At 30.9% G+C, this 25588-nt stretch overlaps 4 protein-coding genes across 5 annotated transcripts; 1 reads left to right on the plus strand and 3 right to left on the minus strand.

The window, feature by feature from the left end:
* Window positions 1-4354: 4354 nt before the first annotated feature.
* Window positions 4355-4759, minus strand: LOC107461148 (uncharacterized mitochondrial protein AtMg01250-like). Its single transcript, XM_016079612.1, has one exon. The coding sequence runs from the start codon at window positions 4757-4759 to the stop codon at window positions 4355-4357; it is 405 nt and encodes a 134-aa protein (XP_015935098.1).
* Window positions 4760-5071: 312 nt separating this feature from the next.
* On the minus strand, window positions 5072-6508 carry LOC107461146 (uncharacterized). The gene is made up of 2 exons (XM_016079611.1): window positions 6271-6508; window positions 5072-6090 (listed from the first exon to the last, which is right to left on the minus strand). The coding sequence occupies exons 1-2, from the start codon at window positions 6506-6508 to the stop codon at window positions 5072-5074; spliced, it is 1257 nt and encodes a 418-aa protein (XP_015935097.1).
* A 14375-nt stretch (window positions 6509-20883) lies between these two features.
* On the plus strand, window positions 20884-21762 carry LOC107461145 (uncharacterized). Its single transcript, XM_016079610.1, has one exon. The coding sequence runs from the start codon at window positions 20884-20886 to the stop codon at window positions 21760-21762; it is 879 nt and encodes a 292-aa protein (XP_015935096.1).
* A 1592-nt stretch (window positions 21763-23354) lies between these two features.
* On the minus strand, window positions 23355-25346 carry LOC107461213 (heat stress transcription factor A-2). Of its 2 annotated transcripts, XR_001586570.3 has the most exons (3): window positions 24817-25346; window positions 23603-24500; window positions 23355-23502 (listed from the first exon to the last, which is right to left on the minus strand). XR_001586570.3 is itself a non-coding variant. In XM_052253489.1 (2 exons), exons 1-2 carry the CDS (start codon window positions 25126-25128, stop codon window positions 23709-23711), a joined length of 1104 nt encoding a protein of 367 aa, XP_052109449.1. In that variant the 5' UTR covers window positions 25129-25345; the 3' UTR covers window positions 23355-23708. The 2 variants fall into 2 exon arrangements, 1 of the variants encoding a protein (XP_052109449.1); XM_052253489.1 differs by having other exon boundaries at window positions 23355-24500; window positions 24817-25345.
* Between the last annotated feature and the right edge of the window lie 242 nt (window positions 25347-25588).

Below are 25588 nucleotides of genomic sequence, written 5' to 3' on the forward strand. Positions count from 1 at the left end.
TAAAAATATAATTATTTAAATAATATTAATTATAATTTAATATAATTATTTATTTTAAAGGTAACTTGTCACATGGCAAGTTATCATTGGATATCAGGAGTCCCTCTAAAAAAGAACTCTTTTTTTTCGAATTATGTAAAGGGCTCATCTTTTCTCCTTTCTAACCAATGGAACTGCATCTTGTCAAAAAAAGTGGGTTGAAAAGTCACCCATAGAGTTGCTTTAAGGAATCACCCTCAACTTTAACTTGGACACTGCCAGATTTAATTTTCTTGCACGTGTCAATATTTTACTCTTAACTCAAACTCATGCTATTTTTAGCCATAAAAAATTAAAAGCTAATGTCACTATAGAATTGGCCTAATTTAAACTCTAAGTACTATTTAAATTTTAAAATTTAAATTCTACTAATATAAAAATAAAGTATTGACTAAGTATTAATTAATATCCATATAAATGGTTAATTTTCTAATATTTTTTTAGAGATATATATAGTCATTCATATACTTTGTTAGAAAGATAAGAGAGAACATTAGTAAAAAGGTTCGTGCATATGCAAGTTGTATATTTAAATTGTGTAAAATGATAATATACAAGAATATTAATAGATATTAAGAGAATTAAAATAATAAAAATATAATAAATATCTAAATATACCAAATAATTATAATAAATGTTAATTGATTCTAATATATTCTAACATTTCCCTAAAATAAAATAAAAAAAACTACAAAAACTGACGGAATGGAAACAGACGAAACTTTTGAAAGGAAGCAAAGATGAAACTGCGAAAAGAAAATATAGACGGAATTATCAGAAAAAAGTGCAGACAAAACTACCAAAAATAAATGCAAACAGAACTGCAACAAGAGTGATAAACTATTGAAAAAAAGCCAAATAGGATGACGAATTATCAGAGCGAACTATCTAAAGGATGATGAACTGTTAGAAAGCTAGTGAACTGCCAAAAAGCACGGTGTAAACGGAAGAGAGCGGACATGAAACTTTCAAATGAGAGGAAGAGGAACAACTGATCTTTTTAGTGAGGTAGCATCAAAATAGTGACAACAAAAAGAAAAAAGATACGAAAAAAAGTGTGAAAAAGAAACACGATGCTTTCTCACCGAAGGAAAATAACTTATCATCTTCAAAAAGGATATAATGACTCTCATGCCAGGTTAGAAATGCGAGAGAGAGCAGTAGAAAAAAAATTTGTATGTATGCAAGTTGCATATTTAAATTGTGTAGAATGATAAAATATACAAGGATATTTATAGGTGCTAAAAAAATTAAAATAATAAAAATTTAGTATCCTATAATAAATATTTGGGATAAGTACTATTTTGATCCCTAAGGTTTAGGGTCAAAATCAAAATTGTTTCTAACCTTATTTTGAATTTAAAATCGTCCACAATGTTTCATTTAGTATTAAAATTGTCCTTTTGAATAAAATTATTTTTTAAAAGACAACAATACCCCTAACTGCACTACCGTTTGTTTTGTATTCCCCACCACCACCGTTCATTCTGCATTCTCCACTACCGCCATCCCCTTATTTCCACTATCATTCATTTCTTTCCACAACAACAATAACAACAGAATATATATTCAAATTCAAGAATTCATTATCAACAATAACATAACATTCAAATCAACAATAACACAACATTCAACATTCAAATGACATAATAGTGGTGCTGCTGCCACCACCGTCGAAAGAAGAGAGAATGTAGAGGGGGAGAGAGAGAGTTCGAAATCGTCAATCAGAGAGAGAGAGAGAGAGAGAGAGAGAGAGAGAGAGAGAGAAGAAGAAGAAGAAGAAGAAGAAGAAGAGACTTAGAGAGAAGGAAGCTTCGTCGTGCCTGGCCGTCGCCGTTACGACTTACCGTCGCCCTTGCAGCGCTGCGATTTACTGTCACCCTCACAGCGTCGCGCCTGACCCTCGCCCTCCTCGTATTCCTCATCGTTGTCGGAGAGGTGATGGTGGTGGTGGTGGTTGTGTTCCTCGCGTTTTCCAATTTTGAATCTCCCTTTTCTTGGTTTCAGATCTCCCTTTCCTCCCTTCTCTGGCAACCATTTCGAAGACCAGCGATGGCAGTTGCGACATGAGTTCTCTCTCTTCTTTCAATGGTAGTGGCAGTAGGATCGAGTGCCGCTATCGCTGTTGAAGAGCAGCGGTTTAAGAAGAAGAAGAAGGAGGAGGAGGTGTATTTGAGTGAAAGAAATGAAGATAGGCCAGAGAGATGAGAGAATAGGATTAATAGGATTGAATAAGAGTAAAATAGTCAAAAGAATGATTTTATAAATAATTTTAACTTTGGGGACGATTTTAAATCCAAAATAAGGTTAAGAGCGATTTTAATTTTGACCCTAAATTTTAGGACCAAACAATATTTACTTATAAATATTTAGATATACTAAATAAGTCTAATTAATACTAATTAATTCTACCATACCTTTTAAGACAAACTTTCGGTAATCCAAGTTCATCATTAATTTCATATTGAAATAATTTCAATTTTAGGTTTGGTTTGATAAAGGTTTCGAAAAGGTGCTTTTACTTTTTAAAAACTCAAACTCCTCATTTTGTGTTTGGTAAATAAAAAAGATCACGTACTTGTGTTTGCAGCTTTTAAAAGATCAGAATACTTTTGAAAGCACCTAAGATAGAGCTTTTTAAAATTGGCTTGTGCTTTTCAAAATTTAAAAGTCTAATATAACCTCACATGTTAATTAATTTTCAAATTTAATACTTACATTTATGTCTATTATAATATTTTTAAATTTTAAAAGCTATTTTTTTTTGAAAGCAAAGCTCAACACAACAAAGTGGAGCAAACAGGAACATTCAACAAACCAAAAACTAAAGACTAGAAGCTAAAACAGCGACACGTACCGATCCCTTGTCATCTCTGGCATATCCATCAACAACAAAAAGGATCCACACAACTCCACTCATTAGCGCTAAGGAAGGTCATGTTGATAATTTTTTCAACGCCTTTGCTAGAATTCTGGAAGATCCTCCTATTTCTTTCCAACCAGATGTTCCAAAAATCGCACAGAAGCACCTCAACCGCTGCCTTTGATTCTCCTTACTCCGCGGTTCCTCTGTCCAGCTCAAAAAGTGTTCTTTCATCGAACCCGGAAAAGACCATTGTCGGCCAAAAGCTAAGATCCAAGCATTCCACACCTGCCACGCAAAGGTAGGACCTAGAAACAAGTGATATACATGTTCCACATCATTATTGCATAACACACAAACATTGTCTTCCTGAGTGATGATACCAAACCGGCTTAGCCTTTCCTTTGTATTCATTCGGTCTATCAGTACAAACCAAGCAAATAGCTCCACTCTTGGTGGGACCAAACCTTTCCAAATACTCCTAATAAAGCTGAAACTTGTTATCCCCTATGGTAGCATTTTTTCCTGCCATACCTGCACAAATGAGTTAGTTGAAAAAACACATTGCCTATCATATTTCCACGCCACTCTATCTTCTCTGTTTTGTGCTAGCCTCACAGGTCTCAACACCTCATGCAACTGGTTCAGAAGTTCCAATTCCCATTGGAAGAGTTCGCGCCTCCATTGAAAATTCCAAATCTACTTTAACCCATCCCAAAACCCACAAGCCCCAATAACAGAACCCTCCTGGTTTGAAACAGAGAAGAGCCTCGGGAACCGATCTTTTAGAGCTCCACCAAGAAGCCACACATCCTCCTAGAACCGAGTCTGTTGCCCATCACCTACCTCCATTGACAAGCCTGTAACCAACTTATCTCTAAGTTGTTAGTTCGTGAAATTTACTTGGCAGATATCCTTCCATGGGCCTCCTCTAGTAGGTAGTATTTGAGTTGAGAGTAGTTCATTTGAGTTCAGATTATGGCACGAACACACTACCTTCTTCCACAGCGGGCATTCTTCCTTAGCAAAATGCCACCACCACTTAAATAACAGAGCAGTGTTCCGAATCAAAGCATCTCCAACACCCAAACCACCTAGCTTCTTAGGAGCTTGCACCACTTCCCATCTTACCAGAGCCATACCATTTCGACCATCTTCCTTACACCATAAGAACCGTCTTTCCAATGATATCAACTTCTCAGCAATTGCCTTTGCCATCTTGAACAGACTCAAGTAATACACCGGCAAGCTATTTAAGACTGACTTGATGAGCACCAATTTTTCCGCTTTATTTAGCACTTTAGCTTTTCACATACTAAGCTTCTCCTCCACTTTGTCTATTATAGGCTTCCAGGTCTTCACCAACCTCAGATTTGCACCTAACGGGATTCCAAGATATTTAACCGGAAGAGTGTCTCGCTTACAACCCAGCAAGATGCACATACGATGGGTCTACTGCTCATCACAATTGATTGGAATCAGGCTGGACTTATCAAAATTGATACTAAGCCCTGACATCAACTCAAAGCACCTCAGTAGCCTCCTGTAATTCTTGATAGTCTCCTCTTCTAGTGGACAGAAAAGAATAGTATCATCTGCAAATTGAAGGTGTGACAATACTATACTGTCTTTGCCAAGCAACAGTGGTGATATCCGTCCGTTCCTAACTACCTCTTCAATCATTCGATGCAGTACATCCACAACTAGAACAAACAAGAAGGGTGAAAGGGGGTCACCTTGTCTCAAGCCTCGTTCCATCTTGAACGACTTAGAAGGCGAACCGTTTATCAGAACCGACATAGAAGCAGTGGTCACACACTCCCTAACCCATGCTCTCCACTTCTGGCCGAATCCCATCTTCTGTAGCACAATGTCCACGAAGCTCCATTTGACCCTATCATAGGCTTTTTGGAAATCCAGTTTGATTATTGCTGCCTCTTTTTTCCTCAATTTGAGCCAGTTCACCGTTTCACATTAAATTAATGCCCCATCGTGGATTTTTCTTCCTTGTACAAATGCACTCTGAGTCTCCTCTACTAATGCTGGCATCACTGATCTCATCCTTCTAACAAGGACCTTAGATATAACCTTGTACACGCATCCTACCATACTGATCCGTCGTAAGTCTTTAATCTCCTCCGCACTAATGAACTTAGGTGCCGGTGCCACTCAAGTGATATTGGAATCCGCCAGTAGCTTGTACGTCTGAAAGAACTCCATTAATGCTGCCGTGAACTCTGCCCTAATTTCATCCCAACATCTCTTGATGAAATTCAAGTTGTACCTATCACACCCTGGTGCCTTAGATGACTCGCAGTCCCATACAGCTTCTCGGATTTCCTCAGCCGACGGTAGCACTTCTAAAGTCCCAGCATCTAGCTCGTCTATTTTCTCCACCAACCCATCCCTGAAGCTCACCTTGGGAGACCGTTCTTGATGATATAAATCTTTGTAAAATTCTCTGATAGCAATCTTTATTCTAGCTTGGTTCCGGACCCTTTTGCCATTAATTACCAGTGTATCAATCCAATTATTCCGCCTTCTTGCTGATGCTATATTGTGGAAGTACCTTGTATTTTTGTCCATATCCTTTGCATGCCGAGACCGAGACATCTGTTTCCCATGTACCTCTTTTCTCACATACCATCTCTCACAGCAAGTGACCAACGCCTTTCTTCTAGCCTCCATTGTTCCATCATACACTCCATTACTTATCATATCATCAAGTCTCTTGATTTCTTCCTCAAATTTTGCAATCTTTTTGTCTATCTCACTAAAATTGTCCTTATGCCATCTCCCCAATGGAACAGTCAAAGCCTTAAATTTATCTGTGAAAGGTTTATCCCCTAGATCTCTCCACTCCTCCTTCACCATTCTGAGAAAACCCTCATGTGTGAACCACGAGTCCAGGCTTCTGAACGGGCTTGGACCAAACGACAACTTCCTGTCCTCAAGTATTATAGGGCAATGGTCTGACAAGCCCCTCAGCCCACCTCGAAGCCGAGACTCTGGGAACTCTTGTAACCACTCCAAACTCAGCAGAGCCCTATCTATCCGGCTACAAGACCGTCCCCTGAACCATGTAAATTTGCGATCAGAAAGCGGCATACTCTTGAATTCTTCCGCAGACTGAGTTAAACTAGTACCACCTTTTCTTTTCCCTTCGTGTACTATTTCATTAAAGTCTCCTAGAAAACAGCACGGAACTTGACATAAACCAGCTATAAAACTCAACTCCTCCCAGACCTGTTTCTTCTCTGCTTTAGTATGTGCTCCGTAGACCAAGATAAAAGAACAATTGAACCGTCTCTTTAACATTACTCATTCAACACACAACCACCTTTCTCCTTTATAGCAATTATTCATACTAAACACCAAATCATTCCAAATTAACAACAGTCCACCGGAGGCACCATCAGATCCCACATATTCCCATCCTACACCGTTATTTCCCCAAATTCTTGTAACGTCGAACCTTGTCACTACCTGCTTTTTGGTCTCAGTCAACCCAACCATATCTAACTTATGTTTATTCCTAAGTTCCTTCACCATTCGCAACTTCCCATCACCTCGTAACCCCCTAACATTCCATGAACTAACAATCATTTATAATATTTTTACACACCTGTTTTTTGTTTTTTGGTCTGCACCGTCTCAGCTTCGCCTTTTTCTTAGCCACTCTTCTTTTACGATCTATTTCTGCGTTCTGTGCTTAGAGGATTTCCATAATATCCACATCCTCATCTTGCAGTACCACCCCAGATTCTTTACCCAGCTCCTAGGTTCTTTGGTTTTCCAGTGACTGCCCTACTTCCCTTGAAGGCTGACTATCACCACCCTCTTCTTTAGTTTCCAGGTCCTCCTAACAACTAGCACCCCGTTCAATGCCATAGTCAAACAGTTTGTACACCCTCCTTCAACTTCTTTGGATAAGACCGTGGCCACTATCATCTCCTGGTCAAGCATGGCATCCATGTCTTCTAGGTTCCCGCGGCCCTTCGGTGCGCAAACTTTAAGCACCATGTCCCCTCCTTCCTTGACCCACTCATCAACCTCATCCCTCCCTCCACCACCCGTGTTCTGGCCTTCCACCACCACAGCCGTCTCACGCTCACCCCTATCTGCATCGAGCTCGTCTTCGCCAGCCACCGTACTGCCATCGTCTTCAACATCCAAGATGTCCTCAGCTTGGATTCGGTCATCCCCACCAGAAGGCTCCCAGCCCCCTTGGTCGACGTCGAGTTTGTGGCCCTGATTAGGTCCCTCGCGTGCGCTGCCATCAGCTTCGTGGGCGTCCGCATCGCGAGCGTTACCTCCCCCTCCTCATCGTTAGGTTCCAGCCTTCCTGTCCCAGCCCTCCAGACCCCCCTTCGACCCGACCCAACCACATCGGGCCCTGCAGGTGTCTCCATTCCAGCTAAAGTCATCAGGCCCATTAAGTCCAGCCTTTCCCCCTGTATCTGACTAATAGCATTGGCCCACTCCTTGGTTAGACAAACAAGCCTTCCCTCCTTTTGAAACTTAGTGTAACCGGTCCTAGCCTTAGGTTTGTCTCCCTTTTTTTGTTTTTGTAATTGTTCATTAATGGGCCCCTTCTGCAACCCATGAAGAGCGCAAGACATGGTCCTCTCCGAGTTAGCCTTGCTGCTCTGGGCGTTACTTCCCCCGAAGGTAGGAACCCTGTGATTCTCTCCCTTAACGGCTTGATGCATTACGATTTTCCCATAATTGCGATATCCACTACCATTAATCCATTCATTCAAAATTTCGGCTGTAATTACTGTACTACCCTTGTCATCATCTGCTCCCCGAGGCACCTTCAACACCAGCTCTTCATCGTGGATTCCTGTACGCTGTGATTCTGCTTCTTGTCTACCGTGATCCAAAAGTGCGCTGCCTTCTCCGTCTCCAGATTTCTCCATGCACACTAAATTATACTCCTCATATCCAATCTCTTTAACCAGAACATCAAATTCCTCTGTTCCAACGGTGATATGAATCGACTCCTGAATGATCTCTTTCAGACAAGTATCAATCTGCACCCGTCCTACTGTGAATGAGCTACACAATTCAGTTCCTTTATCACAGGTAATCACATCTCCCCATAGGCCTCCTATTGTTCTGAACGTGTCCACTGACCATACGTGCAACAGAACGCCAAAGCATTCTAGCCACACTCTCCGGTTAGCACTCTGCTTCGTCTCCTCCCACTGCCTTACACTATGGAACAATTGCAGGAGACTATTCATATTAAACATGTATGTTTCTTCCGCATTCCGGACACTATCAAAAGTGATAAGAGCTTTGTATGCTCCCATCTCCCGGATTTGAATGACTTTAGGCAAATTCTTAGCTACCATATTCTTCATAGAAGCAATGTTAATAGGCATTGTCGTGCCCACTACGAGACTCCTCTGCAGCCATTCAAGATTTTCTGACACCACTGCTACCTCAATGTTTTTAATGCGCCGCTTCTCATGTGACCCCTTCTCCAATCCTTTTGTCCGTTCTTCATGTCCAACCAGCAATTCATTCTGCACTACTTCTTGACTTATTTGCAGGGTTCTAGGATTTTCCATTTCATCTCCTCTGTTTCTTTTGTTCATGTTCTGGGACTCCGGCGCTCTTCTATACTTGGCCTCTCCCACAAACAACACCTTACCTCGTAGTCGCATTCGATTCATTTCCGCTATAGCTTTCAACGCCCTCCTTTTGTTGTGTAACGAATGAACGCAAACATATATATTCATACCTTTATTTTTCCGAGTTAGATATATATCAATGATGCGTCCCGTCCAATTGAACAAGTAGAATAACTCTCTCTTTGATATGTCGCCTGGAAGGTTACTCATAAAGACTGAGAAAGACTCATGTTCCAACTGCCGATACTCTTCTCGATTCCAAACCCGAAGATCCTTTCCTAGGTTCCTAGATCTCCCACCTAAGATAGAACTTTTTTAAAGTTGGCTTGTGCTTTTCAAAATTTAAAGTCTAATATAATCTCATATATTAACTAATTTTTAAATTTAATACTTACATTTATGTCTATTATAATATTTTTAAATTTTAAAAGCTATTTTACGAAACGCAATTGATGGTTTTTGTGTTTATTGAAAGATATTTTTGATTTGATTTACCAAATATAAATGTTATAACTTTTAAAAAGTCATCTTTTAAAAGTTAACTTTTATAAGCTACTTTTGAAAAATAAAAGTTTTATCAAACCAAGTCTTAGTTTATTTTGTGTCATATGAAAAATAATAAAATATGAATCATATTATGTATACACTAAAATCATCTATTAAAATGAATTATTAATATAAAATATATATTAAAATACAAATATATATATAAAAAATAAATTAAACCATATATATTTATATACAAATATATTACTGCTATTTTAATATACAAATAAAATTTTTTAAAAAATAATTAATTAACCTGTCTCTCTTTTGAATAACTATTTTTTTGAGGGAAAAATAATTCTGTCGTTTCTCTATTGGCCTCTTTTTCTCATCAAAATAAGAAAAAAAATACAACCGACGTCATGTTATACTATCACCTTAATTATTTGTTTATTTATATTTTATACAGGATCTGTAAAATTATATTTTTAATTTAAATACATAAAAAAAAGAAAGTATAACAAAAGTTAATTTTTAGTTAATCAACAAATTTAATCACCTGTGTCATACACGTGATAAGATTAAAATTATAATTTTAAGTTGTTACGTTAAATTTCATTTTAATTATAATAATTTAATTAATAAAAAATAACTTGTATGCGTTGTTTTTCTTTTTTTAATATAGTGTTAACTGTATTAACTATAAAATAATTATTTAATCTACTTTTTTCAATAAATCAGACATATATACTCAATATGACCATAAATAATCTAGTAATACTTAAATCTACCAACAAAATTTTATATGTTGGTTCACTGTGAAGTAAGAAAATTTCAAAATCAGCTCAAAATGAAGAACAAATTAATAGAGAATCCTAATGCAGAAAGTTTTGTAATAAACAATAAATAATTTAAATTTACTGAATAACAATTCAATGCTATCATTTAATACATGCAAAATATATACATGAAACAACATTGTATCAATGTTTGTATATAAAATTATATGATTAACGTAATTATAAAATTATTTGTTAAGAGAATAAAATTATACAAATTTTAATGATAATTTTAATATTCTCAATCTATTAATGTACAATAAGAATTCATCTATTAGTTCCTAAATTTCTAATTTTTTTAAGTGATAGTAATAAATTTTAATAAATAAATAGATTTAGTAAGACATTTTGTTATTACCTTTTTATTATAGGCTCTCAAAAACTTCTCTATATACCACATTCATCGTGCAGTTATCTTCCAAGTGTCCATGATCTTGCAACAGCACTCACAGACCATCTTTACTCGTTACCCTTGATAACGCAACATACAATTGACCATGGGTGAAAACTAGCCTTGGAAGGTAAATTCCAACTTTCGATAGAGTTTGTTCCTAGAACTTATTTATTGTCATTACAAATGACATGATAATTGGGAATTGTCTTCTTTGAAACCTGACCGGCAATGTTTCATTATTTGAAATTAGATTCAGTCTTGGGATAAAAACAATACTTCCAGCTTTGTTACCAGTTAAAGTCTTGCATTCTATCACATGATTTTCCATTCTTCTAACTTGCATCCTCGTTCCATTGCACAAACCATTAGTTTAGTCTATATTCCGCAGCAACATAATAGGAGCACCAACCTTCAGAACAAACTTGTGTGGTGATAGACCTGAACAATTTATTCCATTTAGAATCTCTGGCGAGAAAGCATCTAACTCAAATTCCATATTCCCCTCTTCAGCACACACAGAGTCTGAACTTAAGTAGATTCTTTCTTGTCCAGGTAACTCTGCAGTCATCTTGTTGTTGACATTAGTGACACAATCTAAAGTTGGTGCAAGACTAGCTCTATCCTAGAAATAATTTTCAACGGATAAATTGGATAACATATCTGGATACACAAAATTAATGAGGTCATCCAAAACTGTCTCAGAGCTCTTAATCAAAATGTCAGATGGTATATGAACGATCGATTCACCATCTGTTGTATCACCAGCCAAACCATCATCAATTTTGAGTAGCCATTCTGCAAAATTTTTGAGTTCTTGTATGTTGTTATTTTCACCTAGTGACAATCTCATATTTTTTGTAAGATTCAAAACCTTACAGTTATGCCACAAATATGAAGAATTAATAGAAGACTGAATTATATCTTGCCTTGAGCCTCTGGGAATCATAGGTAAAATTTGTCTAAAATCTCCTCTGAGAACAACAACTTTACCTCTAAATGGCAAATGAGTATTATACGAATCTGAGCACCTTAAGATGTCTCTAGGGCATTTGTCTAAAATTTTGTAACAATACTTACTTATCATTGGAGTTTCATCCCATATGATTAATTTGGCCTGGATTAACCTTGCAAGAGGACTTTCCTGTTTAATGCTACACAAAGAATCCTCGTTTATGGCCAAAAAAATTTTAAACCTTGAATGTATAGTTCTTCCATTAGGCAACAAAAGTGCAGCTATATATACTAATTTTACAAACAATATGAATTTTTAATGGAAATACTTGATACTAATAAAAAAAATGATATAAATAAAAATTATTTAATTTCAATTTCAATTTCATATCACAAAACAGTAAATTTCAAAAATTATGAAATCTTTTTGACATATGTATTATGCCATACGTATAAATTACACGGGTTATTATATAAATTCATATATATGCATAACAAAACAGTTTAATATTATATATTTTTTACATTAATTATATGCCAATATTTTAAAAAAAGAGATAAAAGAAGAGATATATAAATATGTATAATATTATTGCTATATGTGAAGCAATTTTATATTGCTTTAATTATAGAGACTTACTATAATTATATAAAATTTAATTTGAGGAAATAATTTTCATTGCCATAAATAATATACTAAAACTGTTAGTATATTATCTTCTTTATGCTTAATTGAATTTATCAATGATTTTTCCGTGTAAATCATTATTACCCAGTTTTTAATAATTACTTAATATACAAAATTTGAAATTGGAAATTGTTATTAATAATTCAATTAACTGGTTAATTGAGTAATAATTGTCAAATTATTAAGGTGCAAAATCATTGATTTACTCAATTGATTTTCATATATTATTTATATTTCAAGTAATAATTTGAAATTATATTATTTACCCAGTTAATAATACTATTATTAAAAATTATTTTTTGCATTGATTTTTAAATCAATTATTAAATAATTATTTTTGTTAAGATAATTGTTTATAAATTATTTCAAATTATATTTTGTTAAGATATAATTATTTAGATTATTACTCATGACACGGGTATAATTTCATTTTATACCTATTAATCAATTATAACTATATGACACGGGTGTAATTTCAATTTTATCTACGGATTATTTTCCGTAATAATATACAACATATTATTTACCATGATAATTTGATTTGATTGATTTCTAATTATTTACGTACATAAATGATTAAAATATATAACATAAATATCGTAATTATTATAATTCTATGATATAATTATAGTAAATATCGTAATTATTATAATTCTATAATATAATTATAATTAACATATTTTATCATAATTAAATATTAATTTCATATAATTATAATGAAAATACTTTTCCAAAATAATATAATCTACTATTATTCATCCACTAATTATTTGGCAATAAATCTTAATATGATTTTTTATATCTCCGCTATGAGAAATAACTACTTAGATATACCAAATAATATGTAACATATTACTACCTGTATAAGTTAAGGCACAAAGACAGGATTTAATTAAGGTGATTGAAACTTTCACCAAATAGAATATGACCTCAATCGAATAAGAAAAGGGTACTCGATTTTGCATTAATTAGCTAGTCGAAGAAATAACATACTCATTCATTATTCATGTTTCATTATATTTTTTAAATAATATATAGAAAACATATATCTTGTGTATAAAAATGTGACTATTAGTAATTTTATTAATAAACCTTTTTTAAAACTATTACTAATTTCAATTTTAATAAAAAATCTGAGGAAATAATTTCGCTTGCCATAAATAATATACTAAAACTGTTAGTATATTATCTTCTATATGGTTAATTAAATTTATCAACGATTTTTTCGTGTAAATCGTTATTACCCAGTTTTTAATAACTACTTAATATACAAAATTTGAAATTGAAAATTGTTATTACTAATTTAATTAACTGGTTAATTGAGTAATAATTGTCAAATTATTAAGGTGCAAAATTATTGATTTACTCAATAGATTTTCATATATTATTTATATTTCAAGTAATAATTTGAAATTATATTATTTACCCAAATAATAATACTATTATTAATAATTATTTTTTGCATTGATTTTTTAAATCAATTATTAAATAATTATTTTTGTTAAGATAATTGTTTATAAATTATTTCAAATTATATTTTGTTAAGATATAATTATTTAGATTATTACTCATGGCACGGGTATAATTTCATTTTATACCAATTAATCAATTATAATTATATGACACGGGTGTAATTTCAATTTTATCCACCGATTATTGGCAAATAAATTTTATTCCAATTATAAATAAAACACCGATTATTGACAAATAAATTTTATTCCAATTATAAATAAAATCTGTTTTTATTGGCAAATAAATTGTCTTTAGGTTAACGATTTATTATATGTGTAGGTTTATTTTTTGTCAAATATAGTGAAAATACAAATAAAGAAATAAAGGATAAAAATAAACTTAATAATATCTGACACTACTTCATTTTATTAAATTATTTAAAAATAGCACATCCACAAAAAATAATCATAATATATAAATTGATGCAGTAATTTAAAATTCTATAATTATAATTTAATCAAATACTAATAGTAAAACCAAATTACCTAAACAATATTGAACCTATTCTAGTCCTTATTCACGTATAGTATAGAATTATTCTTGTAACGACAACTAACTGAAATAACATGGTAAGTTTCAATATTTAGAATTCATGCAAAATCAGACCATCCTCTTATTAGATAAGCTTCATCATCCACTATCCATGCAATGCGATAAGGTATAGAATTGTCACACCGAAAAACCAAACTAACTCTTATTTCCCTCAATGGCATTGCATGCATGCAAAAAAAGCTGATAATTTCTGAAAAAAATCAAAATATGTTAAAATATTATTCTAATAATGAACAGCTTAAAATAAAAAAATTTAAATATATTACTAATCGTTGAAATTGCATATCTGAATTTGTCATGAATTTAGCAAAACTGAACGCTTACATCCTTCGGTAAAATAGAGACTATTGCCTCTTCTTTGAACGCTTACATCCATGTAGTTAGAACCCGAATAAGTGAAGACAACTCGATGAGATATTTCATAGATGTGATGCATTGTAAATGATTGTGGCAAAAGACAATCGAACTGGAACATTAGACGATAAGAATAACTTAGAGTAACAACAAATAAAAAATTATCAAAAGAATAATATAATAGAATGAGTATATAAAAAATATTATAAAAAATTATAAATTGTACCTTAAAAGGATCAACTTCAATAAAATTACGAAGAATACATTCTTATTCTATGAAGTAGTAAAAAAAACACTAAATATAAAATTATGAATTGACTCTCAAATTTAGATTCATGTACCACAGAAAAACACTATATATAAACTTTAGTAAAACAAAAATAAATATGTAAATTACCTATTATTAAGATAATTTTTTAATAATGCATTAAACTTTGATTTGATACAATTATAATGAAGATATATTTCTAAATTAGTATAATTATATATTATTCATTAAATATTAATTACAATATAATTATATTAAAGATACTTTTTATAAAATAATTTAGAAAAATTATTTGATATACGTGAATCGGGTAACAAAGATTTTTTATTATTATTATTACTATTATTGAGATTATTATTATCATTAAAATTATTAAAAGTATTTTTAATTGATAATTGATAAGTAGTTTAATAGTGCATTAAATATTGATTTGATATAATTATAATGAAGATATGTTCCTAAAATAGTATAATTATATATTATTCATTAAATATTAAATATAATATAATAATAATATAATTATAATAAATAATTTAGAATAGATGAAAAATTTCATTCATTTTGGAGGGAAAACGAACTCACGAGAGAGCGACACGTCACCCTTATTAGTTGGGGGAAAACCCAGTTTTAGTATATTAAATAGATTTCTAACCATGAATGTTTAAAATGTTGACAAAAATATCCAAAAAAATAAAAAAAAATAAAACTAACATTATACCACCTATTTGACAAAAATACCTAAACTTTAAATTTTTATTGACTTTTTAAAAAAAATCATATTAAATTCTTAAATTATCCTCATCTTCTTCACCATCTCCACCATCACCATCACTATCACGTGCTGGCCACTCCTCCCACAATCAATTTCCAACCCACTACCCTATACTTATACTCATACTCACCCGAAATCCCAACTCCCATTCCTTATAGATATTAATTTTTCTATAATAAATATACTTTTTTTAAATAAATATATAATAATTTTTTAACATAAAGTTTATCAAAATTCAAATTTTACTGGTCTAAATTCAATTTTAATATGATCCAAAAATAGAGTAATTTTACCGAATCTAAAATTGGATAAAAATTTAAAAAATAAACTTAATTATTATTTAAAATCGGATCCGAATTAAAGAGAAACTTGACTTCCCCTCACTCTGTATACACTCCTACCTCGTAATGTAATATAATCAATAGTAGAACATAACTTAATTCTTTTGTTCTGTTATGATCGAATAATAGAATGTCTACTTGTACATGGTTATAGCAAGGAAGAAAAAATATCACACTACGTTACAACATATTCTTTGGGGAGAACAAATATCACACTATGTTACAACATTTGTTTGTGTAGATTTAAGAATTAAAGAGAATTAAATTTATCTTTACTTTTACCTAATTAAATATTGTATCATTTTTGGCATATAATTTAACATAAAAATATATAATTTATTCTTTAAATTTAAATCTAATAATTTTTCTGAATTTATAAATATTTTGACAATTTTTATAAATAAAATCTTTTTTCTTTGTTTAGAAAAAAACAAAAAAACTAAGTCTAACAATACTAATCATATCAGCAGATATCCAACTCTTTTAAATAGAGTTGATAACACGACTTGCTGCAAGTAAGACTGAAAGTAGAATAGGTTGAGTTGCGAATATAGTAAAATTTTGGTTTATGACCAATTATTCTATCTCGTCTATTTGCACCCTTGATTTATTAGTGTATCTTGTTAAAAAATTATTATACATTTATTGAAGGTAAAGGAGATGATGGAACACACATTCTCTCTTTGTCTAAACTCTTCAAGCTAATGAGAGAACCACCTTAATTCGTATTATATTATTATAACACTCTTTTATTGGTTTTTAAATGCTACTTGATATCAACTAATATATAACAAATTACACTTTGACAAATTGATAATTATGTTTGTAATTTTAATATGGACTAGATTATGATTTTATTATTTTTAATTTTAATATAAATTTAATTTTTTATTTTTTATATTACTAGTATATTACCCAGTCATTTTGGTAATCATATTCAACTAAATCAATATGGTTTAAAAATTAATAATAAAAATTTTAGTTAAAAAATAAAAATAAAATAATTTAATCTACTTAATATACTAAAATTGGGTTTTTCCCTAACTACTAAAGGTGACGTGTCGATCTCTCGTGCCTCCGTTTTCCCTCCAAAACAAATAAATTTTTTTTCTATTCTAAATTATTTTATAGTAATTATATTATAATTAATACTAAATAAATAATATATAATAAGACTAATTTGGCAACATATCTTCGTTATAATTATATCAAATCAATATTTAATGCACTATTAAACTACTTATCAATTATCAATTAAAAATACTGTACATAATAAAAAATTGCCTTAATAATAAGTAATTTACATATTTATTTTTGTTTTACTAAAGTCTATAAATAGTGTTTTTCTGTGGTGTATATCAAATAATTTTTTAAATTATTTTATAAAAATTATCTTTAATATAATTATATTGTAATTAATATTTAATGAATAATATATAATTATACTAATTTAGAAACATATCTTTATTATAATTGTATCAAATCAAAATTTAATACATTATTAAAAAATTACCTTAATAATAGATAATTTACATATTTATTTTTGTTTTACTAAAGTCTATATATAATGTTTTTCTGTGGTACATGAATCTAAATTTGAGAGTCAATTCATCATTTTATATTTAGTGTTTTTTTTTACTACTTCATAGAATAAGAATGTATTTTTCGTTTTTTATTGAAGTTGATCTTTTTAAGGTACAATTTATAATTTTTTATAATATTTTTTTATATACTCATTCTATTATATTATTCTTTTGATAAATTTTTTATTTGTTGTTACTCTAAGTTATTCTTATCGTCTAATGTTCCAATTCGATTGTCTTTTGCCACAATCATTTACAATGCATCACATCCATGAAATACCTCATTGAGTTGTCTTCACTGATTCGGATTCCAACTACATGGATGTAAGCGTTCAAAGAAGAGGCAATAGTCTCTACTTTATCGAAGAATGTAAGCATTCAGTTTTGCTAAACTCATGACAAATTCAGATATGCAATTTCAACGATTGGTAATATATTTAAATTTTTTTAGTTTAAGCTGTTCATTATTAAAATATTTTAACATATTTTGATTTTTTTCAGAAATTACCAGCTTTCTTTTGCATGTATGCAATGCCATTGAGAGGAATAAGAGTTAGTTTGGTTTCTCGGTGTGACAATTCTATACCTTACCGCATTGCATGGATAGCGGATGATGAAACTTATCTAACAAGAGGATGGTCTGATTTTGCACGAATTCTAAATATTAAAACTTACGATGTTATTTCAGTTGGTTGTCGTTACAAGAATGATTCTATACTATACGTGACTAAGGACTAGAATAGGTTCAATATTGTTTAGGTAATTTGGTTTTACTATTAGTATTTGATTAAATTATAATTATAGAATTTTAAATTATTACCTCAATTTATATATTACGATTATTTTTTGTGGATGTGCTATTTTTAAATAATTTAATAAAATGAAGTAGTGTCAGATATTATTAAGTTTATTTTTATCCTTTATTTCTTTATTTGTATTTTCATTATATTTGACAAAAAATGAACCTACATATATTAAATCGTTGACCTAAAGACAATTTATTTGTCAATAAAAACAGATTTTATTTATAATTGGAATAAAATTTATTTGCCAACAATCGGTGGATAAAATTGAAATTACACATGTGTCATATAATTATAATTGATTAATTGGTATAAAATGAAATTATACCCGTGTCATAAGTAATAATCTAAATAATTATATCTTAATAAAATATAATTTGAAATAATTTATAAACAATTATCTTAACAAAAATAATTATTTAATAATTAATTTAAAAATCAATGCAAACTTAATAATTTGACAATTATTATTTAATTAACCAGTTAATTGAATTAGTAATAACAATTTTCAATTTCAAATTTTATATATTAAGTAGTTATTAAAAACTGGGTAATAACGATTTACACGGAAAAATCATTGATAAATTCAATTAACCATATAGAAGATAATATACTAACAGTTTTAGTATATTATTTATGGCAAGCGAAATTATTTTCTCAGATTTTCTATTAAAATTGAAATTAGTAATAGTTTTAAAAAAGTTTATTAATAAAATTACTAATAGTCACATTTTTATACACAAGATATATGTTTTCTATATATTATTTAAAAAATATAATGAAACATGAATAGTGAATGAGTATGTTATTTCTTCGATTAGCTAATTAATACAAAATTGAGTATCTATTTTTTATTCGATTGAGGTCATATTTTGTTTGGTGAAAGTTTTAGTCACCTTAATTAAATCCTGTTTTTGTGCCTTAACTTATACAAGTAGTAATATGTTACATATTATTTGGTATATCTAAGTAGTTATTTCTCATAGTGGAAATGAAAAAAATCATATTAAGATTTATTGCCAAATAATTAGTGGATGAATAATAGTAGATTATATTATTTTGGAAAAGTATTTTCATTATAATTATATCAAATCAATATTTAATTATGATAAAACATGTTAATTATAATTATATCATAGAATTATAATAATTACGATATTTATGTTATATATTTTAATCATTTATGTACGTAAATAATTAGAAATCAATCAAATCAAATTATCGCAATAAATAATATGTTGTATATTATTACGGAAAATAATCCGTAGATAAAATTAAAATTACACCCGTGTCATATAATTATAATTGATTAATTGGTATAAAATGAAATTATACACGTGTCATGAGTAATAATCTAAATAATTATATCTTAACAAAATATAATTTGAAATAATTTATAAACAAGTATCTTAACAAAAATAATTATTTAATAATTGATTTAAAAATCAATGCAAAAAAAATTTTTAATAATAGTATTATTAACTGAATAAATAATATAATTTTAAATTATTACTTGAAATATAAATAATATATGAAAATCAATTGAATAAATCAATGATTTTGCACCTTAATAATTTGACAATTATTACTCAATTAACCAGTTAATTGAATTAGTAATAACAATTTCCAATTTCAAATTTTGTATATTAAGTAATTATTAAAAACTGGGTAATAACGATTTATACGGAAAAATCATTGATAAATTCAATTAACCATAAAGAAGATAATATACTAACAGTTTTAGTATATTATTTATGGCAAGGAAAATTATTTCTTCAAATTAAATTTTATATAATTATAGTAAGTCTCTATAATTAAAGCAATATAAAACTACTTCATATATAGTCATAATATTATACATATTTATATATCTCTTTTTTTAAAATATTGACATATAATTAATGTAGAAAATATATAATATTAAACTGTTTTGTTATGCATATATATGAATTTGTATAATAACCCGTATAATTTATACGTATGGCATAATACATATGTCACAAAAAGATTCCATAATTTTTGAAAACCACTATTTTGTTATATGAAATTGAAATTGAAATTAAATAATTTCTATTTATATAAATTTTTTCTATTAGTATCAAGTATTTTCATTAAAAATTTATATCGTTTGTAATTAGTGTGTGTATATATATAAGTCGTAATAGTCAATTGTTTCAATTATTTTGACGTTAATGCTCTTGCGAATGAACTAAGTGGGTATTTAGAAAGGCTAACTAATGAGCAAAAATTTGCATACGATCAAATAATTGGTGCTGTTAGCGGTAATATGGGTGGACTTTTCTTCTTATACGGTCAAGGTGGTTGTGGAAAAACATTCTTATGGTCAACTATATCATGCTCAATTAGGTTTAAAGGAGGTATATTTTAAATGTTGTTTCGAGTGGAATTGCTGCACTTTTGTTGCCTAATGGAAGAACTGCACATTCAAGGTTTAAAATTCCTTTGGTCATAAATGAGGATTCTTTGTGTAGCATTAAACAGGGAAGTCCTCTTGCAAGGTTAATATCCAAGGCCAAATTAATCACATGGGATGAAGCTCCAATGATAAGTAAGTATTGTTACGAAACTTTAGACAAATGCCACAGAGACATCTTAAGGTGCTTATATTCGTATAATGCTCATTTACCATTTGGAGGTAAAGTTGTTGTTCTCGGAGGAGATTTTAGACAAATTTTACTTGTGATTCTCAGAGGCTCAAGGCAAGATATAATTCAGTATTCTATTAATTCTTCATATTTGTGGCATAACTGTAAGGTTTTGAAGCTTACAAAAAATATGAGATTGTCACTAGGTGAAAACAACAACATACAAGAACTCATAAATTTTGCAGAATGGCTACTCAAAATTGGTGATGGTTTGGCTGGTGATACAACAGATGGTGAATCAATCGTTCATATACCATCTGACATTTTGATTAATAACTGTGAGACAGCTTTGGATGACCTCATTGATTTCGTGTATCCAGATATGTTATCCAATTTATCTGTTGAAAATTATTTCAAGGATAGAGCAATTCTTGCACCAACTTTGGATTGTGTCGCTGATGTCAACAACAAGATGACTGCAGGGTTACCTGGACAAGAAAGAGTCTACTTAAGTTCAGACTCTGTGTGTGCTGAAGAGGGAAATATGGAATTTGAGTTAGATGCTTTCTCGCCGGAGATTCTAAATGGAATAAATTGTTCAGGTCTACCACCACAGAAGTTGGTTATGAAGGTTGGCGCTCCTGTTATGTTGCTGCGGAATATAGACCAAACTAATGGTTTGTGCAATGGACCGAGGATGCAAGTTAGAAGAATGGAAAATCATATGATAGAATGCAAGACTTTAACTGGTAACAAAGCTGAAAGTATTGTTCTTATCCCAAGACTGAATCTAATTCCAAATAATGAAACATTGTCAGTCAGGTTTCAAAGAAGACAATTCCCAATTATCATGTCATTTGCAATGAGAATAAATAATTCCCAGAGACAAACTCTATCAAAAGTTAGAATTTACCTTCCAAGGCCAGTTTTCACCCATGATCAATTGTATGTTGCGTTATCAAGGATAACGAGTAAAGATGGTCTGCGAGTGCTATTGCAAGATCATGGACACTTGGAAGATAAATGCACGATGAATATGTTATATAGAGAAGTTTTTGAGAGTATATAATAAAAAGGTAATAACAAAATGTCTTACTAATCTATTTATTTATTAAAATTTATTACTATCACTTAAAAAAATTTAGAAATTCTAGGAACTAATAGATGAATTCTTATTGTACATTAATAGTTTGAGAATATTAAAATTATCATTAAAATTCGTATAATTTTATTCTCTCGACAAACAATTTTATAATTACGTTAGTCATATAATTTATATACAAACATTGATATGGTATTGTTTCATGTATATATTTTGCAGGTATCAAAGAATAGCATTGAATTGTTATTCAGTAGATTTAAATTATTTACTATTTATTACAAAACTTTCTGCATTAAAATTCTCTATTAATTTATTCTTCATTTTGAGCTGATTTTGATATTTTCTTACTTCACAGTAAACCAACATATAAAACTTTGTTGGTAGATTTAAGTATTCTAGATTATTTATGGTCATATTGAGTATATATGCCTTATTTATTGAAAAAAGTAGATTAAATAACTATTTTATAGTTAATAAAATTAATACTATATTAAGAAAAGAAAAACAACGCATACAAGTTATTTTTTTATTAATTAAATTATTATAATTAAAATAAAATTTAACATAACAACTTAAAATTATAATTTCAATATTATTACGTGCATAGCACGGGTGATTAAACTTATTTAATTATAAAAATAACTTATTTGAGGGGTTTCAAACTCTAAATCATAATGGATTAAATTTTAAAGAGATTTTAAATCTGCTTATAGCAATAAAATAATGTCCAAATTCTATGATATTTATTATCAATTGAATAATATAACACATCCAAATTTTTTTATGATCAAAATCTAATCAAATTAAATAATAAAATTTAAAATAATATTAAATATAACTAATTTTTATTATGTTAGACCAATTTAATTAAATTTAACTTAGAAAAAAAAAACTTCAATGTGTACCATCATTCTTATCAATTATTCAATCCTAAGGGAAACTACTCTTTATTTATTTTATTTTATGATTGGCTTTTTTTATTTTTTTGATGATTAGGGAAATGAACTGGGCTTTTTTTTTGGTCAGACAAATTTTTGGCCTTTGTTATGCTCAACCCGAAGCCGGAGTATATATCAACTGAAAGAATCATGGGCCTTCTTTTATTTTAGGGTCTCTAGGAAAACAGATGGAAGAAATTCTCAACGTAATAAATGGTCTAACCTCACTCTTACTTACTGTTTCAAGCTCTATCTTGGGCCCCAATACAATAGAAAAAAACACATCACAAACAAGACTCAATCCAAGTCCAAAAAAAATAATAATAAAAAAAAGACTCAATAGTCAGTAGTCTTTCCCCAAAGAAATTGGTCGTCTAATGACTAATGCCTTATTTATTACAGGATTGGATTTACATGACACCATGCCATAGGCAAAGAAATGTTAACTAATGTTGAACTGTACAATAATCAAGAATAATTGAGGATAATAATCCAGCAGATTCAATATTACTTTTCATTTTCGTCTTCCAATCTCCATCACAATCCCCTTGAAATTATCTTCTTCTCAAGTTGCCTGCAAAAAGCACAATCTAGTTACAGTCGCAAACATGGAAATTGAAATTGAAATTAAGAACAATTAGCTAGATGAACGAAATATTTGAGATATTCACAGACACTTAGCAAGTTTGAATTAATAGAAGGATACAGAACAAAGAGCACAATATTATGTGTTGGCCTCTTTCAACAACTACCAAGCCTTCCCCCCTTGCTGCACACAAAAACGACATCATGCATCTCTTCATCAATCAATCAATTAATGAATGAAACCATTATCAATAACTATCTACAGAAAATAATTTAAGGCATACCACCACCATCAACATGTTAATTTTGCAATGGGAAACTAGTTGCATGCAGAGGCCAACCCGAGACAACAAATAATACTACTACAAATAATTCTACAACCACTTATTTTTATGGATTAGAGGCAAGAAAACCCATATGATCCACAAGTTTCTGCAAGTCTTCAGACCAATCACCAGTGTTTGTTGCAGCCAAATCTTCAAGATTTTGGTGTGGGTAATCACCAATGACAACTTCATCCTCCGGATTCCCACCAACTAAATCCTCACTAAGCAAATCTTCCCATATATTCTCACTGGTAGCAGCAGCAGCAGCAGCAGCAGTAGGCTCCTTCATTTCACTGCTTGATTCATTATCGCAAGCACTTGACAAAAGTGTCTCTATCTCACACCCAATACTCGTCAATTCCTCTTGCTCTTCAACAGCAACAGGATCCTCTTGCAGATTCTCCACACTTGCGGTAGCAGTTATTCTCCTCTTCCTGCTCATCTCAAAACCCTGTAATTCTCTGTTCTGAAGAGAAAGGTTATGAATGAAAGACTGGTTGTGGAGTGCTTTGGCCAGGAAAGTCATCATCTGAGTTTGTTTCTTCTCTGTGACTTGCAACCTTGACTCCATTGAACAAATCCGCTCCCTTGAGTTGTGCTGTTGCTGCCTCAGCTTCACGATCTCCGCCATTAACACCGTCCTATCCCTTCTCAGCCTCTCTATCTCACCTTCCAAACCAAACTCACCTAACTCAACACAACTTCCTCCTCCTCCTCCTTCTCCATGCTGGATCGTGTTCGTTGACGACTGCGTCACATTCCTCCTCCTCTTTATCGTCCTCAACAAGTGCTTCTGCCCTGCCAAGAACCCCTCGTTCGCAAATTCCCATCGATCAGGATCCACTTTCCTAAACCCCTGCATCCATTAGAGTCAGACACACAAAACAAAAGAGAGAATCGCGGAATCGAAGAGAATAGAAGCTGAGTAACACGGGATGTATTAGAATATCATAATTAGAAATAAAATTAGTAAAATATCAAAGAAAATTAAAAAAAAATCAATATAATTTATTAAGATATTATTTCATAACGAACTCTCGATCTATATATTGATAAAAAATCTTATAATCAAAAATAAAAAATATGAATAACAAAAATAATATTTTTTAAAATAATTTTTCATTTCTTTCCTAAATTTTTGGTATCATTATAACAAAGGAAAAGGGACTTACGTAAGTGTTGAGTTGGCGAACGAAGCTGGAGAAGTTGTTGTGCTTGAAGTAACGAGGCAAGATCGTGGTGGAGAATCTGTGCGAGTCCCACACAACGAAGCTGTTGCGAGCTCTGCTCCAAGAAACAATGGAGTCGGTGGAAGGATCCTCCACCACTTCGAAGGTCTTCGTCAGAAACGGTGGTGGTCCCACATCGTGCAACCCTTCCATGGGTTGCGGTGACACGCTTGATGAAGAAGATGAACCACCTGGTCCGCTCCCACACAAAACCACAGTCTCCTCTTCCTCCTTCACTCTCATTCTTCCCGCCATTTAATTTACCTGCTTCTGTAACTGTTTCTTGATTTATTTAAAGGTTGTTAGTGGGATTCAGTTCAGTTAGTGAATTCGTTGGGGTTTCTAGTTTGGCAAATAAGCTACTTAAGGCGGTGGACGAGGTAGGAAGATTCTAGAAAGGAAAGGGAACTAGGGAAGTTGGTAGTAGTGTTTAGTTTCTTCGGAAGATTGTAACTTGTAAGAACTTTCTGCCACGTGTCACTCTCCAGTGAGCAACAGATATTTAGCCAAAAGTTCTGGAAAGTTCTCAAGTAATTCGCACCCCCATCTACTCCAAATTTAAGAGTGACGCGTGTAACCAAAAATTGAATTTGGGTTATTTATTACGTGCTTTTGTGCTGATTTTGACTAGTTAGCGTTTTCGCTTTCTTGAATTTGGTTTTGGAATTTGTGACTTGTCAAGAATTTGGTCCACACAAGAAGAAAAATATCTTGG

Source organism: Arachis duranensis, chromosome 8, assembly GCF_000817695.3.
Source record: "Arachis duranensis cultivar V14167 chromosome 8, aradu.V14167.gnm2.J7QH, whole genome shotgun sequence".
NCBI lineage: Eukaryota > Viridiplantae > Streptophyta > Magnoliopsida > Fabales > Fabaceae > Arachis > Arachis duranensis.